Source organism: Corapipo altera, unplaced genomic scaffold, assembly GCF_003945725.1.
Source record: "Corapipo altera isolate COAL_440 unplaced genomic scaffold, ASM394572v1 1, whole genome shotgun sequence".
NCBI classification, from domain to species: Eukaryota; Metazoa; Chordata; class Aves; order Passeriformes; family Pipridae; genus Corapipo; species Corapipo altera.
Window position 1 is genome coordinate 9689061 of NW_020884873.1, and position 17999 is coordinate 9707059.

Sequence of the window (17999 nt, forward strand, 5' to 3'; positions counted from 1 at the left end):
TAGCCTCTCAGTTTGTGGGCACATCCCTTTCAAGGACAGGTTCCCACAGAAGTAAGATCACTGCTGGCTAATGTCAAGTCTTGAAGCAATCAAGGTCATCTCTTGTTTCTACAGCTTTTGGGGCAGAAATATATCACATGCAAAAGTCTGGAGGGAATACAGAGGAATGCCACATCCGAAGGAATGACAAAGGCCAAAACACAGGATAAAAGAAAAAAAATTCAAAATATACATATGTTTAGAAATCATTCTTTCACCTCAAGCCACTAATTCTATTTCTCATCCCAATATATTTGGTGAAATAAAGTTTGGCATAGTTATATAGCGCCAGCTTGGTATCAGAGGGAGGCAAAAATGAGCTCAAAAATCTGGCTGGCTTTTGTAGTGGATGGTAGAGCAAAAATGAAGAAAGAGTGCCTCAAATGAGAGTGTTGGGAAGGGGGAATTTTACCCTTTGCAAGCTGCTGGGTTGAGGAACACTGTTGCTTTCTTCAGTGGCATAGTGGGAGGGATCAGCTCGTTGCCAAAAGCCTAAGAGAAAAAGAGCAGAGCTCAGTTTATCTTTTAAGCACGCTGCTAAAACAGTTCAAAATAATGCTCCTCTACAAATGTCAATGGGCTTTCAAGCCTCATGACATTCAAATGACTTCCATCTTCAGCCATTGTACAGGTCTCCTATTCAAAGACTGCACTCTTAGAAACAGCTCACATCACTGTCATAAGTACTCTTTAGCTCATTTTTACAATTCCACCACCATTTCATTTTTGTCGACCTCTGGTTTTCTGCCATGGGCAGAGATCCAGGGAGCTATCCTTGACTCCAAGGTTACTTGATTTTCTTTCCTTATGTAATTCTCATACACCTGCCTGCCACCTTCTTTCTGCATCCTTTCTCACTTCTGAACTTCAAAAACTGAAGCACAGAAAATACTAAAATGAGTAGAAGAGACTGAAGAATTGGAGATATGAAAGAATTACCAGAGCAAGTTCACTGTTTCTCACATTTTTTTCCCTAATGTCTCTCTATAAAAATCACTTAACTCCTCTTCAATTTTTAATCCAATTTCAAAGAGGTGCCTCTATTTTAAATTCTCTGAGAGTCATTCCATACAGCCTCTTGTACCTATTTCCATAGCTTTTCAGCACAGCAGAGGCAAGAAAAGGCAAGGCTTCCATGCATAAATCCGACTCTGTAAACCTCTTTAAGGTCACTTAAAGGCATCCTCACTAACACACCAAATCAAACTGGTTTTGAGTACAAGCATGACAACGTATTCAGCAATACTATCCAGAAGCCACAGAAATAAAGTAGGAACAAAAGACTACTGAGCTGACAGTCAACTGTCCCTGGCTTCTTTTCCCCTTTATCTTGAAAGCTAATCCCCCTAGCAGGAATTTTTAACTTGAAGAAGGTGATACTGTACACAAAGAACAGTACATTTTAGTGGTCATTAGCTGGTTCAAATTTATAATTAATTCCACTTGCCAGTTTTGCTCAGGAAACCTCAATTAAAAGAAGGGTGCAGTTGCTATGCTGCTTAAAACATTCACATTTCTTCTTCAAGAAAGGAAAAGGATGAGAGAAGTTGCTGAGAGTGAAGAAATCTTCAAAGAAATGGAAACAAATCAATAGCTCTTAAGCTTTACTCAAAGATCAGCTGGAAAACAGACCAACTTATTTTATTGCAATTGTTGGGCAGGAATTGGGGAATAGGGGACCTCTAGCATGTTACAGCTGTTAGAAAGAACTAACTGTTTGTCTGGGCAACACAATGTCATGTATTTACATGCTCTAAACAATCTAACAAGGCTCCAAACAACCTTACAAGACTCATAAAGAATTTATCACTGAAGAAATAATTACTTCTTTATGTAATATACTTAGACATTTATGTTACGTAGAGGGGCATTTCTAAAGCAAATGCTGATTTGTGAGACAGGAAATATAAAAATAATAATGCAACATTCTAGAAGTCTTTCAGAGCAGCACATAAGACAATTTAAAGTCAGACAATAAAAATGGTTATTAAATATATATGTGAAGGTATAATTTAGGTAAGCCAATGCCTTTTTCACTTTCTTGTCAAATGCACATTTCCAGGTATTGTATTTCTGCATTCCTGACAATCACTATTCTGCAACTATAAAAAACCCTTTATACAAAGCCTTTATAGTGCTTTGTGAATACTAACAAAGAAAATACATTCTTTTACAGAAAACTATCCTTGAGTGAATTGTTTGCCAGATAGACGGCACCTTTAACACATGCCCCGAGTTCACAGCAACAAGGTTAATCAGCAGGACTGATTTGGAAAGTCCAAGTCAGCTGATACTGTTTTATTCTAGAGAAGGAAGTGTAAAATGTTAAAATATGATAAATGGGGTCTTTATTATAGAATCTTCCTATAATCACTTGCCACACCAAGGCTGTCATCTTAAAATTATATTTAAATTCAGACACGCATGGTGGAACTTCTGCATGAAGTACTGCTGTAGGGGATACTTTGGCAGAATGGTAGCTGCCTCATCAATTTGATATTGTAACAGGCTTAAAATCTCAAAAAATCCAAAATAGTAGGGACCTCTACACATCACTTCATTCAGACTAAACCTTTTCTTGGGTGAGTCTGCCGCTATTTCTTTCCCAATACTTATACAGCACTATAAATGCAAGTAGCATTTTTCAAACAATTTCAGATTGTTGTTACTCTGAAGAACATATCAGAAACTTAATGCCTTACTGCTGTATTACTGTGTGTTTTCAAGAACTATTTGGCACTGACACATCAGTAAGAATAGAAATTACAGCAAGAATTGATTACTAGGCTTTCTGGTTCATTCCATTCGAATGCAGGAGTCTTCTGCAGGATATTTTCCCAGGCTTTAACCTTTGAAACTGTAGGAAACTCTACTGACAGTGCTTTTGTATTTTCATTTATAAGAATAAGCCATAATGGAACAGAACCTGTCACTTAATTACTGGAATTAAGAAACAGGAAATTCAGAATTTCCACACAACTTAACTATCTTCTTGTACCAGTCTTTCCTTAGCAGTTACACCTTTTGGACAGCACACACTCACCATTTCATCAGTGCCTTTTAAAAAACTGTTTTAATTTGGCCAGCATGCTTCAAATAATGAGGTATTAACAGCTATTTTTGGTGATATAAAAAACTTCTATCACTTTGTTACTATGCAGTAAAAATGAATATTGAAAACATAAAAATCAAGAACAACTGATACTCTGAGTTGTAAATGCACTTGACTCTGAGGCTGTAAGTATGGTTTATGAAAGCACTATTTTCAGGGAAAGATTTTTCTTGTTCTTTCCCGAGACTTGAGCTCCCTTACATCTATTCTGGCATGAGGATCCACTACACAAGGCGAGTTGCTGTGAAAATCTTCCTCTCAACAGCAGGCAGGCTAAAAATTGCAATTATTCAGGTGCACCACAGAAGCAGGGTAATCTGAAGAAAAGTTCTCTACTGAGAAAAATAATTTTCCCTATTCTTCTCAGGCCCCAGTATGTAGCAATGATGGAAACAGTGTTACACCCTTCAAAATCGCAAAGATCTGTCACTGAGAAGCAGGTTTAAAGTAAACTTTATTTGTGGGAGGTGGAAAGACTCTTAAAATCCTACAGAAGTGATGTCATTCATGGGCAGCAGCACTTACACCTCTGAAAGACTGTTTACTAAGGACAAGATTTCTTTATAGGAATACTACGGTATGAGAATTTTTTGATTGCTGTTTGCCCAGACAGGCCACAAACTAGGAAATGCAAAAGTCAGTACCCTCAGAGATAACTATCTCCCCCTCAACACTTGTTTTCTTGTCAGTGATCAGCAAACAGGTTGACTCCAGTTCTCAAAAGAGCTGGGTCAGTCCCTCCTCACAGGATTGAACAGACAACAGCCAGGGTCTCTCCAGCTGAGCACTGACACGAAGTAGTTTGCGATGCTCCTGCCCACACTACACCCCTGGCGGTGGGTCTGCGATTTCAGTGTTACCGACAAATCCTCTTCCTACCAGAACTTCACAGGCACAGAGCAATTACAGCTGCAGTAGTGTGGGTCCGGCAGCTCCAGCAGTAACTAAGATCACCCCGGCGATAAGGCTGTGCCGTCCCCCGCAGCAGCAGCGAGGGCAGGGAAGGTGCAGTGCCCCGGCTGCAGGAGGGGCCTCCGACACCCTTTGGCCCTTCAGCAAAGGAACACAGATGGCACCATTACAAGGCTTGTCACGCAGAAAGGGCCCGCTGGGAAAATCTCAGGAGCCCTGCACAACCAAGATAAGAGGGAGATTTTAATCTGATTTTATGACTTTAAACGGTATTACCTGGGCTTCTTGGCATGCAGCTCTTCGTAGCAGGTTATCGCTATCAGGTGAGACAGAAGAGAGAGCAGGTGTTACGTTGTGTAAGTTTAAAACACTTTGCTCATTTTTAAAATGTAGGTACATACCCCCTTTACACACAGTTTGACAACACTGAAACAAAACAAAAAAAAATTTAAGGATGAAATGCACCCATTTAAGCACACAAACATAATCCTTTTTCTGCCTGTGCACACGAACATTCTTTGTAAAATAAAGAAAAGCAGGAAACAAAGACCAAGATGCCAAGCGTGCTGAGATTACATAAGCTCTGACACACTGTATAACTGTAATTTATTTTTAAATTGCTACATAACTGTACTCCAGAGCTAAGGTGAGGGTTTTTCCAGTGTTCATGCTGCCTGTTATTTACACTGAAGGTACTTACCACCCTGGCAGTATAGAAGGGATTTAGAGCAGATTTAAGTGTAACTTCCACGGACTTCAATCTTTATGCATTACAATTGTAAACTCCCCTCTCCATCAGTTTGTGAGCTGAACACGTGTTCATGCAGCACCTACCACCCACCTAGGTCTGAGCATGGCCTAAAGCAGTAACTCACAGAGGTGAAAAACACTCAACTCACATAAGTGAAGTTTAAAAACAAAGGAGAAAATATCAGATATGTCCCGGACATTTGTTTCAGACATAAATTCCTGACTAATCCTTGTGCTTGTCATTGGTGACAGCATTAGCAAGGTGACAAGCAGGGTATAGTTGGCAAGCACACAGGAGACAGAGCTACTGAGTGAGGAACAGAAGTCTGCTCTTTCCCAGACCAAAAAATTCCCTATTTCCCCTTGCAGATAAAATGGGGAGTACTGTTCTGCAGTGTCCAGAGTCTCACCTGTCCTCTAGATACCAGACACTGCCCCTCCTTGCTAAAACCAAAACATTCCTTTCAGCTTGTCCTTGCCAATACCTGGCAAGACTGTATATTACTGTCTCAAAATATCAAGTACAAAAAAACCCAATTACAGTCAGCATACCAAAATGAACATTACACTGAAAGGATAAGAGGCCAACCAGAAAAAAACAAGTGACTAAGAAACCAGCACACTTGTGCCCCAACGAGTGGCTCATCAGGCCAAACCCTGCGATGGAAATGGCAGAAGAGAGGGCAAGGCCCAAACACGAGTGCCATCTATTCGATTCCATGAGTTTACAGTATTTATCTCTCACTGGAGCTATATAAGCTGCTCTTTTTGGCTTAACAAGAGATGCTGCAATGCCATAAAATGAGAAGTAGGGTGACTTCAGGTGAGATATCAAACTGGGTTCCGAGAAAATAACTCCACAGTAAAAAAGCCACATTATTATTCCTGGTAATAACGAAAGGACAAAGGAAGAGTCAAGCATGGAAAAAGAAAATATGTGAGTAATACCTCATCGGGATAACAAGAAACTGAAATGTCTAAGAAAAAATTTCCTCAGAGGCATGCTGTCATATTTGCTCCTTAAAACTAAAGGAGTAAATAATTTGTATTAAGCACTGGCAATATTACTTAGGGAAGCAACAGACTTGGGTTTGATTGCAGTAATATGATGAAAGCACACCAGTTAAAGTAACTGCCTCTGAAAAGGTTTGTGTTCCAAGCTAAGCAACGTTGTCACAGCTAATTCCAGCTCAGTCAAGACAGCATGACAGGCTAAGCCCACACTGCACCGCTGAGAGCATCAGCCCTCACACAGGGACTTTTTACCCCCCTGTGTGACTATGTGTGACCAGAGCAAACACAAAGCAACTGCAATTTCTATACATAAAGTTGAAATATTATGGGATATCAAGCAAACCGTGCTATCAAATGATGGCAGCACAGTTGATGTCTTTGAGAACTGCTGCCCTGACCTTATTCACAAATCCTGGTCAAACCCACGTTATCTGTTTACTTCACATTGATGCTGTTTTGTCCAGGAGTCAAGCTGTGTCACACCATCAGCCTGCATGTTCTCCTGGTGCCCACAACCTTATGCTGCAGTGTTAGTTGCCTCTAAAATGGAGCCCAGCAATATTTTCCAAATGTAAGCAAAGGATATTTTGCTCTCTTTCCCAACCTGCAAAGACCCTCAAAACAACAGCCAAGAATGCAAGCCCGATTCAGCTCAATGGAGACTCAACCATAAAAATTAAGCTTGACAATTTAGATGTCAACATTTATGTTCATCTTCTCCTGCAGTGAAGCACTTACAGAAACAGAAAAAGTCTATTCTGACACTTAATATTTTTGTGTCAAAAGAAGAATTTAGAGACCAGAAGAACCGTTTACCATTCAGCAATTTATATGTGATTTGTCTCACCTCTCCAGCAGTGCAGCATCCAGAATCCCATACCATCCCAGCCATAGTCATGGGATTCCCACTGATTCAACTGGGACATGTATTTCAGAGTCATCTGAGTCTTAAGGATACCCCAAGTTTGGCCTAAGGATGCCAGGTAACAGGAAATATTTTATTTCCTTAAAATGCGATGTCAACACTTAATTGACTTCAAACTCAAGTTTAAAAAGCACAAGTGCCCTCACAGGAGTGCACCTCTAAGAACAGCAGTTCTCCTCCTTCATCACAGCTCTTTCCTCTACTCACCTCATGTCGCTCACAAACAGTACCACAAGTGGTCTGGAAGCCCTCTGTGACTCATACCAATTACTAAACATTGCTAGAAAAATGTTAAAAACAGCAGAAAGGTAATTTCTTAAAGTCTTGTGTCTCAGTATGTATTAATTCTCAAAATATGTCTGCACCCCAGCTCCTAGAGAAAAAGAGACTTTAACAACACACACAAGATTTTGTTGATTTTTTTGTACTTTATCATCCACTATTAGGCAGTAACAAAGCCTTTTCAACAACCCTTGAACACGAGCAGGTGGAGGCTGAGGGAAATTGCTGCATTGCCTTAAAGAACATGCAGAGATTTCTTCTGACTTGTACCATATCCACAGCAAACCGAAAATCAATTTTTACTTTACATTTCCCCTAAGGGCTTATCTACACAATTCGAGCTTAAAGCAAAAGAGACAAGCAGTGTTGCATCTGCTGGCCAACTCAGGGCTGTCTTCCCGCTGTGAGAATTAAGCATCACACAGCTTACAGCTGGGCCAACTTGCTTAAGCAGTAAAAAATTGGGAGACGGAGAGGAACAAACAGAGGCAGTGGGGTATGGAAGAGAGAGGATGTCCTAAGCTGAACCCACGAAGAGAACATTCCCAGTCAACCCTCAAGGCCAGCAGCCACTGCAGAGGGCAGAGAGGGTTTACACCAAAGCAAGGAACCAAGGCAGAGAGAACACAAGAGCAACTGTCCAGAGCTCCCCACACACCAGTGCTGGGAGAGCACAACATCCGTACGACCCCTTGAACCTTGGGCTGTTCTGACTTGTTGGCAACATCCCCAGTGCAGGACTGGTGGCCACTGCTCCTGTCCCGAGTGTTTTCAGTTAGAGTAGGGAATTAGCACTCTTATACATAAGCACAGAGATCCACACAATTTAATATGGATGCTCCTCCAGCGGAGGCCAGGGCGGAAAGGACAGTTCCCATGATGAAGGGTCAGCCAGGGCAGAAATGAAGGCAATAAGCAGAACAACAAAGTCAAACCAAGGCTGTTTGAGGCCCACAGCAGCAGCAGCAAGGGTAAGCCTTTGTCTGAGAGTCAACCAAAGCAACTCCCTTAGAAGTGACCACACTACAAATGCATAAAGAAGCTCAGGTGTGAGATCCCATTTCCAAAAGCGTTATCGGTATTAAATCTAAGACTATTAAGTATACTGAAGAAAGAAGAAGCCTAAAAACTCTCCAGTTCAGTGTCTGCATTAAAACACAAGAGTTTTGTGAGGAGAAACTTGACCAAAGCTCTGCATATAGGATTACTCCTCAGGAGTTATAACAGAACTCCTAAAAGAGATTTTATCTTAGGAGAGAGCTTTTTTGGCTGCTTCTAATACAGCAAGAGCACAGCATCCTCTGTGCTGGATATTAGCATTTACTTCCATCTTGGCTTTGGAAGGGCATGAAAGACAATCTCAGTTTTCATCAGCTTTACCCAAGACTCAGAATTTATACTCTGTTTTTTTGACTAAGTTCTGATGAAATAAAGTCAGCCACTCAGGAAGTATATGCAGAAAGGTGACAAAGTGAGTTATCAGTTGGCAAACACGCAGAGACTAACATTCAAATTGTAGATAACAATAACACTGAAGATTACTGGCAGGCAGTCAAAGGCTCAGGTGCTTTGCCAGCATTTTCTAAGGAGCAAGTCAATACTTTAACACATACAGAGTAAAACCAAGAGTCTGATGAGTCCACTGCCTCAGTACAACATCGAGGGTCCCCATCCTGACCAACTGATGATCACTTACGCAGGGACATCACTGTAACAGTCTGGTCAAATCTGACAATCAGTTAAACTGATGTCCATCACGCCAGAGATTAAATTTCTGCTGATTTGGCATAGCTGGTGACTCACTGCACCACCTGGACGTACAAAGAACAGCAGCAGCTCAACTCAGGAAAGGTGACCCAGGACATAAAGGTGAGAGGGGCTTCCAAACCTGGTGGACATTTTAAAACAATCATATGGTATCTTTGTTTGTAATCAATCTCATGTGTATACATTAAAGAGAAGTATGTTACTGTGTATGAGCACACACCTGACAATCTGAATACCCTCTAAGCTTTGATCTAGGATACTAAATTCAGTGTCACTTGTACCTGCAGCATGATATGCTATAGATTAAAATGAGCGTAATATGTAAATTTATGCAATCCAGAGAAATTAAAGACAACCTCACATGTAGCAACACTGAGTTATCTTCTTAATTCTCCAACACTATAAGAGTATTTACTATCCTAAATGCAAGACAATGGATTTTAAAAATATATCCTTTCATGAGAACAAAAGGAGTTTTAAGACTCACTGAGGTTTTGTAAAAATGGCAACAGGCTTTTAGTTAACATCAGTTCAACCAGACGTAATACCTATCATTTTACACATGAAAAACCTTTGCCACCTCCTGATCGATGCCTCTGCTGAAGAGGTACCTTCTGTTATATCACACACTCAGGAGGGCTGAATTACAAACAGGGGAGGAGGAATCAGCACAAGGTTTCCTCTTTGCTCTTCCTATTCACCCAAAAACTCATTACTTTTAAATCAGTCAGTATTTGAACAAAGGCCCCAAAGTCAGAAGGCCAATACTCCAATCCAGAAACTAAACCCTGCATGAACTAAGTACCACACAAGGCCAGACTAAGCAGCTCCTTGACCTTTACTTTAGTTATTGTCATCCACAGCCTTTAGACTAACTCAGCAATGATCCATCACACTCCAGTGCCCCTCTTTCCTTTACGCCCTACGGAGCACAACAGTATCCACATAAGACCCACAGCACAGTCTTCAGGGTGCAGGAGGGGGACACCCAGGTCCACTTCTAGGCAGGGAAGTGGCACTGGGAACAAGTCTGGAAAAGGTAACATTCTTTTTGTCCAGATTTGGCCATGTAGCACCCTCCAAAATCTTAAGGAAATACTCCAGAGCTCTTCTGTCCCAGTGAGCATGTAGAGACTGACTACAGAAGAGTTGCCATTTATTTGCAGGATAGATTGTTATTTACAATAGCTCCACTTAATGCAGGCATCATAACCACTGCATCCAAAAGAGGAATGAACCTTGAGAAGTCAAAAAAGAAAATTATCTGCTCCTTGTAAGAGAAACATTTTAGAAAATCCACAAGGATGGAAAGAGGGATGCAGGATGGGAAACAAAAATTTTCTTCAGCTGCAAACAAATGAGCAACATCTCAGAGAGCTCCTTCCAAGAAGTCAGTGGCTAATCTGAACTGATCCTGTGCTAAAGCAAAACACCCCATCATCAGAAACTCGTGATGCCAGAAACCGAAGCACGAGACTTCACTAAACCTTTAATCTGTTCTAAAAGGGCAAATCTAAGTCTAGTCAGGTATGCCTCATGCATAGCAATTTAGCCTCTGATGTTGGTAACAGCAAGCCTCGGGGCCAACACAGCCCATACACGGATCCTTCACTAACCTCTCCCAGTGCTGCCTGTGGCAGTCTGTGTGTGGGGCAAAAGGCAGCTCTCCTGCTCCCAAAAGTAACTGGTACATAGACAAAGACACCGGGAAGAGGGAATATACAAAAAGACACCAAAAGCCATTGCATTCGAAAGCAAAACAAGCTGCAGAAAGGGATCCTGTCCAGCAGCACCAAGGTAAGGCACTCACTGTGCACAGAGTACTATGAAAGAGCTGCTGAGACCACCTTTGTATACTTTTTTACACTCTTGCCATCAGGTTCTTCTGTCACTCCTCATTTTTCTGTTCCCTGGCTAAAACAATCCTCCACAGAGAATAGCACAGAAATGGCTAAACGGTTGTCACTGTTTCCAAACAGTGTTTAAATCTCTGAAAGCTGTACTTCACAGCTGTGCTTCAGCCTGCATCAAAGTCTCACACAGCTGCTTGTCATCACAGGACTTCCTACCTTGTATTTCCAGTGTCTGGTAAGGAAATTTTTCTTTTTACTTTCCTTTAAAGATAAAAGGGGACACTGAAGAATGGGATATGTGAACGTATTTTTTTTCCCCCCAGTATATCATCTGGGTTAAAGCACCATGCCTACACTCAGTGCAAATAACCTCCAAGCACTGAAATTTAGATACCAAAGGTTCCCTTTTTTTTGTTTGTTTGCCTTTCATATTTTCCTCTTTATTCACGTTCTCTGTGATCAGAATGTGATTTCACAGTTACCACACAGGAAATCAATACAACTGAAACCAACAGCACACGAACAGGCACACAAGCTCCCAGAAACAAGAGACACAAAGGGAAGACTGGTTGTGCCTGTCACCTTTCCCAGGCCTTCTCAAGTGCCCACTCTCCATATGCACAAGGAGCATAGCCTTTTCCTTAAAGTCTACTCCAGTGGCTCTCAGTAGTGTGCACTCTGCTGTCATTAGTATCTGTGGCACCAGACGACCGGTGAAGAGGCCACTTACGTAAGCTGGGTACCTGTGAAGGTCACAGGCTGCTCTGCCCCACCAGCCAGCCCCTCACAGGAATGCCACTGAGCAATTTCTTCCTCCTCATTTTGTACATTAAGTTTATTCTTTTGGCTAAGAGGTATTTAGAATGATAGAACTTCAAATAATTGCTCTTTTACATTTTGTTATCTCATCAAAATTCAAAGTTCGAGTCGTCAGAGGAGAAAGGTGAATGCGAGGTCACTGACATTACATGGAGGCATCAAAAACCCCAACCTATTTAGTACAAACACTTCTGCTCACAACAGGGTAAGCTATGTGATCTGGTCCAACCTCCCTGCTCAAGCAGGGTCATCCCAGAGCACACGGCACAGGATTGTGTCCAGACAGCTCCTGAGTATCTCCAGTGAGGGAGACTCCACAGTCTTCCTGGGCAACCTGTTCCAGTGCACAGTGAAAGTGTGAATGTTCAGGTGGAACTTCCTGTGCATCAGTTTCTGCCCATTGCCTCTTGTCCCATTGTTTGGCACCACTGAGAAGAGCCTGGTCCATCCTCTTGACACCCTCCCTTCAGATACTTACAGACAGTGATGAGGTTCCACCTCAGTCATCTTTTCTCAAGGCTGAACTGGCCCAGCTCTCTCAGCCTTTCCTTTTAAGAGAGATGCTCCCGTCTCCTCATCATCCTCCTTGCCCTTCACTGAACCCATTCCAGGAGCTCCAAATCTCTCTTGTACTTGAGGAGCCCAGAGCTGGACACAGCACTCCACATGTGCCTCCCCAGGGTGCTGAGCAGAGGGACAGGATCACTTCCCTCGACCTCCTGGCAATGCTCTTCCTAAGGCATCCCTGGATACCACTGGCCTTCCTGGCCACAAGGACACACTGCTGGCTCATGGACAGCTTGTTGTCCACCAGGACCCCCAGATACTTCTCTGAAAGTCAACTGAGCCTTAGCTGCTTCAGGTAAGAAGCAAGCAACTAAAGCAGATGTACCATGCAAAACAAAGACTGATTTAATGCAAAAGTCCCGAGGCAAAAGGAAGGTATAACAAACAACATAAACAGATTTATTTTCCTAACTTTTCCCTCGAGGCTTTGGCAGCATTTCAATGCAAGCAGAAAAGAACACCGCTAAAATCCCGACTTAACAAGAAAAAAGGCACCCAGACAGGGACAGGATAAACAGCAGTACCAAAAGTAACAATTTTTAAAAATAATTTGGCTACACTTGCATTTTAGTCAGATGCATTTATGGTCATCTTAATGGACAGGGACTAAAATACAAACACAGCTATTTAAAAATCAGAAATGAGGATTCTGTTCACCATAAGGGACATTTGCTCCACAGGTAAACAGTGGGAATGACACCATTCAGTACAAATTATGTGAGCAGCAGTGACGGGCTCCTTGCAGCTGGGTGGGTAACACCAGCAAGGACAGCGCAGGGCTGCTGCTCACGCCCGGCCTCCAGAAAGGAACAGGGGCTCCTGCAACAGCAGCCTGGCATCCCTCATGTGGTGTATGGCACTACTGAAAGTAAAAAGGAACTGGGAAAACCCACGGGCACACGACCACCGCGCTGGGATGGCTGTCCTTGGCACACAGAACCCTGCCAGCCTGGTTCCATTCATCCTTACAGCACGGGTTAAAAGCAGGCAGGCTGATGGCACGCACACGGACGAGGGCATTTTTTTACGTCAGAAGAGAAAAAACTCTCTGCTCTCCAAGAGGCCCCAAAATCGTTCAAGCCACCCAGACATCCCCCGTGTTTAAACCTCCCGCCTGAACCAGCGCCAGGCGCACAGCACGGCCAAGGTGGGAAGGACAGAAGCCACTGAGCCTCCCCACGGCTGCTGGAGCGGGATGGAGACCCAGCCCTGAGGGTGCCGGGGCCCTCCGAGGGGACACCCCCATTGTAGGAGCTCCCCCTCCCTCCCGCCTCCCTGCCCGGCCCCAGCCGGCATTACCAGTGCCTCCCATAGAGCCAGTGCCCGCCCCAGCCCAGCAGGCAGGCGCCGACCGTGGATTTCTTCCAGTGGTTCCTAAGGGCCGCCACCACTTTCGCCATCCCGCCCCCGGGATGCGCCGCCGCTGCCGCCGCCCGGCCCGGCTCGGCTGGAAACGGCTCCCGCGGCCCCGGCGTTCCGCGCCGGCGCCCGGCCGCAATCGGAAGGGACAAACAACAACAACAAAAAAACACAAATCCCAAGGAAAAGTGTTTTCAAACCCCAAGGAAAAGTGTTTTCAAACCCCCACCCCCGTGTCCCGGCCCTCGCTGCGGAGTCACCCTCCTGCCCCCGAGGTGACCCACTGCCGCGGGCGCTTGGCTGCCAGCGCTGACGCTGCCGGTGCACGGGGAGCAGGAGATGTTGTGTGGCAGAGGGAGAAAGTGAACAGGGTTTTTTTTTCACACCAATAAATATACACACGGTGCCCACCGCCCCGCCAAAAACAAAAACCAAACCAACAAACAAAAAACAACAACAACGGCAAAACGAGCAAAAACAAACAAACAAAAACACCACCACCCCCAAACACAACAACTCTCAAAACAAATAATAATAATAATAATAATAATAATAATAATAATAATAATAATAATAATAATAATAATAATAATAATAATAATAATAGTAAAACCTGAAAGTACTCCAGAATATTCCAGCCAGAAGAAACGTTGTCCAGGAAGGACCCGGGGTTTGCTGTTTAAGCCGAACCAACGGGATGACCATAGGCACCAGGAGAAATGTCTCCCATCACGCACGGAAAACACCAACCTCAGAAGGATGCCACGCAGCCATGAACAGCATGAACATCCTGCCAGGGAAAGGTGGGTCTGACCTCAGCGTGGAAAATGCTTTGGGACAAACTAGTGGTGGTGACCTGTCGCTAGTGGGGTTCCACAGGGCTCCATCTTGGGCCCTGTGCTCTTCAACATCTTCACAAATGTCTTGGACGCAGGACTGGAGGGGATACTAAGCAAGTTTGTCAATGATACAAAATTAGGAGGAGCTGTCGACTCCTTCCAGAGCAGAGACACCTCGACAAATTAGAGAGATGGGCAATCACCAACAGCTTAACAAAGACAAGTGCTGGATTCTGCAGTTGGGATGGGGCAACCCTGGATATAAGTACAGACTGAGGAATAAGACGCTGGAAAGCAGTGCCAGGAAAGGGACCTGGGAGTCCTGGTCAATGACAAACTGAATATGAGTCAGCAGTGCCCTGGCAGCCAGGAGGGCCAACCATGTCCTGGGGGGCATCAAGCAAAGCATTGCCAGCTGGTTGAGGGAGGGGATTGTCCCACTCTGCTCTGGGGCAGCCTCACCTGTAATATTGTGTGCAGTTTTGGTCACTGCAATATAAGAAAGACATTAAGCTATTAGAGTGTCCAAAGGAGGGCAACAAAGATAGTGAAGGATCTAGAAGGGAAGCCATACAAGGAGTGGCTGAGGTCATTTGGTCTGTTCAGCCTGGAGAAGAGGAGAGACTTCATGGCAGTCTACAACTTCCTCATGAGGGGAGGAGCACTGATCAATTCTCTGCAGTGACCAGTGACAGGACCCAAGGGAATGGGCTGAAGTTGTGTCAGAAAGAGGTTTAGACTGGATATTAGGGAAAGGTTTTTAACCTAGAGTGTGACTGAGCACTGGAACAGGCTCCCCAGGGAAGTGGTCACAGCACCGAGCCTGATGGATTTCAGGAAGTGTTTCAACAATGCTCTCAGGCACATGGTGTGATTCTTGGGGTTGTCCTGTGCAGGGCCGGGAGTTGGACTCAATGATTCTTGTAGGTCTCTTCCAACTCAGGATATTCTATTATTCTGACTCAGGCCATGGTCTCTCATGATGTCTGAAAGATGGTGAACAGCCTCAGAGATTTCATAAAAGCTCCAAGAGACCCCATCGTATAAGAGAGGAAGAGAGGTGTTGGCCATTCACAACAAACCATTGGCTAAATGGTGTGAGGAAGCAATGCTGCTTTTGTAGACCACAACCCTCCTTTTTACAGGGGCCTGAGCTTGAGGACTCAGAAGAACAAGTCTGGCAGTCTGGCAGGGACCTGTGGGTCAGGGTAATGAACTTAACACGAGACACAAATTTTTTTCCATTATGTTTTTTCCCTTTTCTAAAATGCCATTTGCAGCGATACAAACATGTCAAAGTCAATAAAATGGCTTTTTTTTTGTCAAAAGCTTCCCCAAATCCTTCTGCTTAAGAATGTCAGGATGGGATGTGAATAGTAACATAAGGTGGCTGCTTGAGGCCAAATTTGGGATTCTGGGTATGCAAAAGTCTGTTCTACAAAAATCACGTTGACGCAGAAGATGGTCCAGAAGACACACTGCTGTTAGTGATAAGAAAAGCAGACTAAACCCTATGGATTATTTTCCCTACTATATTTTGGGTTTTCTTTTCACTTCTTTTTGTAAAGCAGATGATCTGGGAATTGTTTTTTCAAAGAAAACATTAAATTATCTTCTCCTGATGAATATTTCAGGCATAACCTCATCCAGTAGCCACTTCAATATTCCAGGTTCATCTGTCCAGTGCACCTCAGTGTACTGAGTGCATGCACTTGATGCAGTGCTGAGTGTTCCAGGTGGCGTGGAGTGATTAAATGTCCTACTTTTCTTTTTGTGTTGTCCTGCTTTATTCGAGGATTCAGGTGGTATGGCCAACTGCTAACAGCAATGATAACCACAAATATTAGTACTCTCATCCTGCTTTCCTTCACTTATAAAAAGACTGCGCTGATAAATGCTTTTCAAATTCATAATTCTCATGTGGTGCCACAAATAATTCACAAGCATCTGTAACTTCCTATTTTGCAACCAAGTCTTCTGAGTACAGTTATGTTTATTAACGATGTTTCCAAAACAAACTTGAATTTTTAAAATAAAGCCTCTTTAGCATGCTAATACACGTTCGGAGCAGTCAGAAAAAAATGCTTAAATGTATGAAAGACCTGAATATCTCTAAGATGGCTGAATGGAAATTTTCCTGAGTTCATAACCATGAAAACACATCAGGGCTAGTATAAGTGAGAAATTTTAGCTCAAATATTAGTGGTCTTCAGCATCCCTAGCAGAGGGACTTGACCCTGCTTTGGGCAGGGTGGCTGAGCTGGGTGAGCTCCAGAGGTCCCATCCTATCCCCACTATTGGGACTGTGTGATGCTACTTGAGAATTTGGGTTGGTGAGTTTTGAGATGGGGCTTTTTGAAGAGAAATACCCTTAGAGACAGTGCAGCCAACAATGACAGATTTTGCACTTGTCTTTTTACTTGACTTTACTTAGAATGCAGTGTCCATTCTGAAATCCCTCCTGGCAAACATGTACGTCCTAGTTTTTTTGGTCCTGGCCGTCTGATCACCCTCAAGGTAGATCACACCTGCCATGCTGCTGCATGTACCACGTACTGCTCTTTTATCTGTCCTAGTTTTCTGCATGTCAGATCAACAGAAGTAGGTATTAGAGTATGTGCAATGGAAAATGAGAGGATAAAGGGTTGATCTCAAACATCCTCTAGATCATGTGCTGTAGTACTTTTTTAGGCCAAGTAAAATTCCTGGGTTTTTTTTCAGAAAACTGTTCAGAGGAGGCTGGAATGTGTGGTTTTGTTTTCTTATGATTGCTAGATGGATGGTGTAAAAAAGAATGTTTCAAAAAGCTGCTCTGCAACTCTGGGGATATGTCACTTAAAATTATCACACAAGTTGTGCGTGAAGACAGGTGAATGCCTCATCCCAGTTACTCATGTCTGACCCTTTTTTGAAGAGCAGGTTTTTTATATTCCTGTCTCTACCATCAGTTCCAAGCCTGTTAGCAGGAGAAGCTTCAGGCACAAACTTGTTTGTGACTTTAGGAAAGTCACATCCACAATCATCTCTGTTCTCTTCTTAGCCACAGAATGTGGGGAAAACAGTGGAGAGATTTTTCTCTACCACTTGGCAGTGCCCTACAATTGATAAGGGCAGAGAATTATTTAGTATCCATTTCTGTCTAGCACAGTCTGGGCCTATGTTTGCATGAAAAAGGGACCTCCCCGGTCCATTGTAGTCATTCTGTCATCCCTACAGGAATGGAGAATTGAGACTCCTCTGCCTGCTGGTTATCCTGGCATTTGTGACTCACCTATGGACGGTCTGAGGGTGTGGAACAGCAGTGCTGTCAGCCACCACGGTGATTGTATCTCTTCAGGTGCTTCCTTACAAGTAAAATGCAAATAGCTGCTTGTATTGCAAGGAGAGCAAATGTATTGCTCTGTAGGAGCTGTGTTTACCACATCATTGTAAGTCCGTGTTCCTGCCAGACCGAGGCAGCGTTGTCTGGTTATAGTCTACCCACATCCCCCTGTTTTTTACACGTGATTAATATCACTGAGGCCAGAGTGACAGGGAAGAGTGTCTTCACACAACCTTTGGGCTTTTGTGCAGCTGATGAGAAAAAACACAGAATCTCAATTTTTCCATGCCTCTGACCAGTGAGGGAGATTATAATTTGCTTTGTTTTAATTCCATAACACCTGAACAGCAAGCATGATTTAAAGTGAGGGAGAGCCCTTTTCCTTGGTGGATGGGAGCAGGACTGACTGGGTGTCTCTCCAGGTCAGACCATGCGATGG

The 17999-nt window shown here is 43.5% G+C and overlaps 1 protein-coding gene across 1 annotated transcript in view; it reads right to left on the minus strand.

The window, feature by feature from the left end:
- The window catches only part of AGK (acylglycerol kinase), a 36629-nt gene extending 23137 nt beyond the window's left edge, over nt 1-13492 (minus strand). The window contains exons 1-3 of the mRNA XM_027668683.1: nt 13340-13492; nt 4340-4379; nt 452-531 (exon numbers count right to left, since the gene is read on the minus strand). Of these exons, the coding sequence (XP_027524484.1) occupies nt 452-531; nt 4340-4379; nt 13340-13440 (221 nt within the window). The 5' untranslated portion in view covers nt 13441-13492. The remainder of the gene's footprint in view (nt 1-451; nt 532-4339; nt 4380-13339) is intronic.
- Between the last annotated feature and the right edge of the window lie 4507 nt (nt 13493-17999).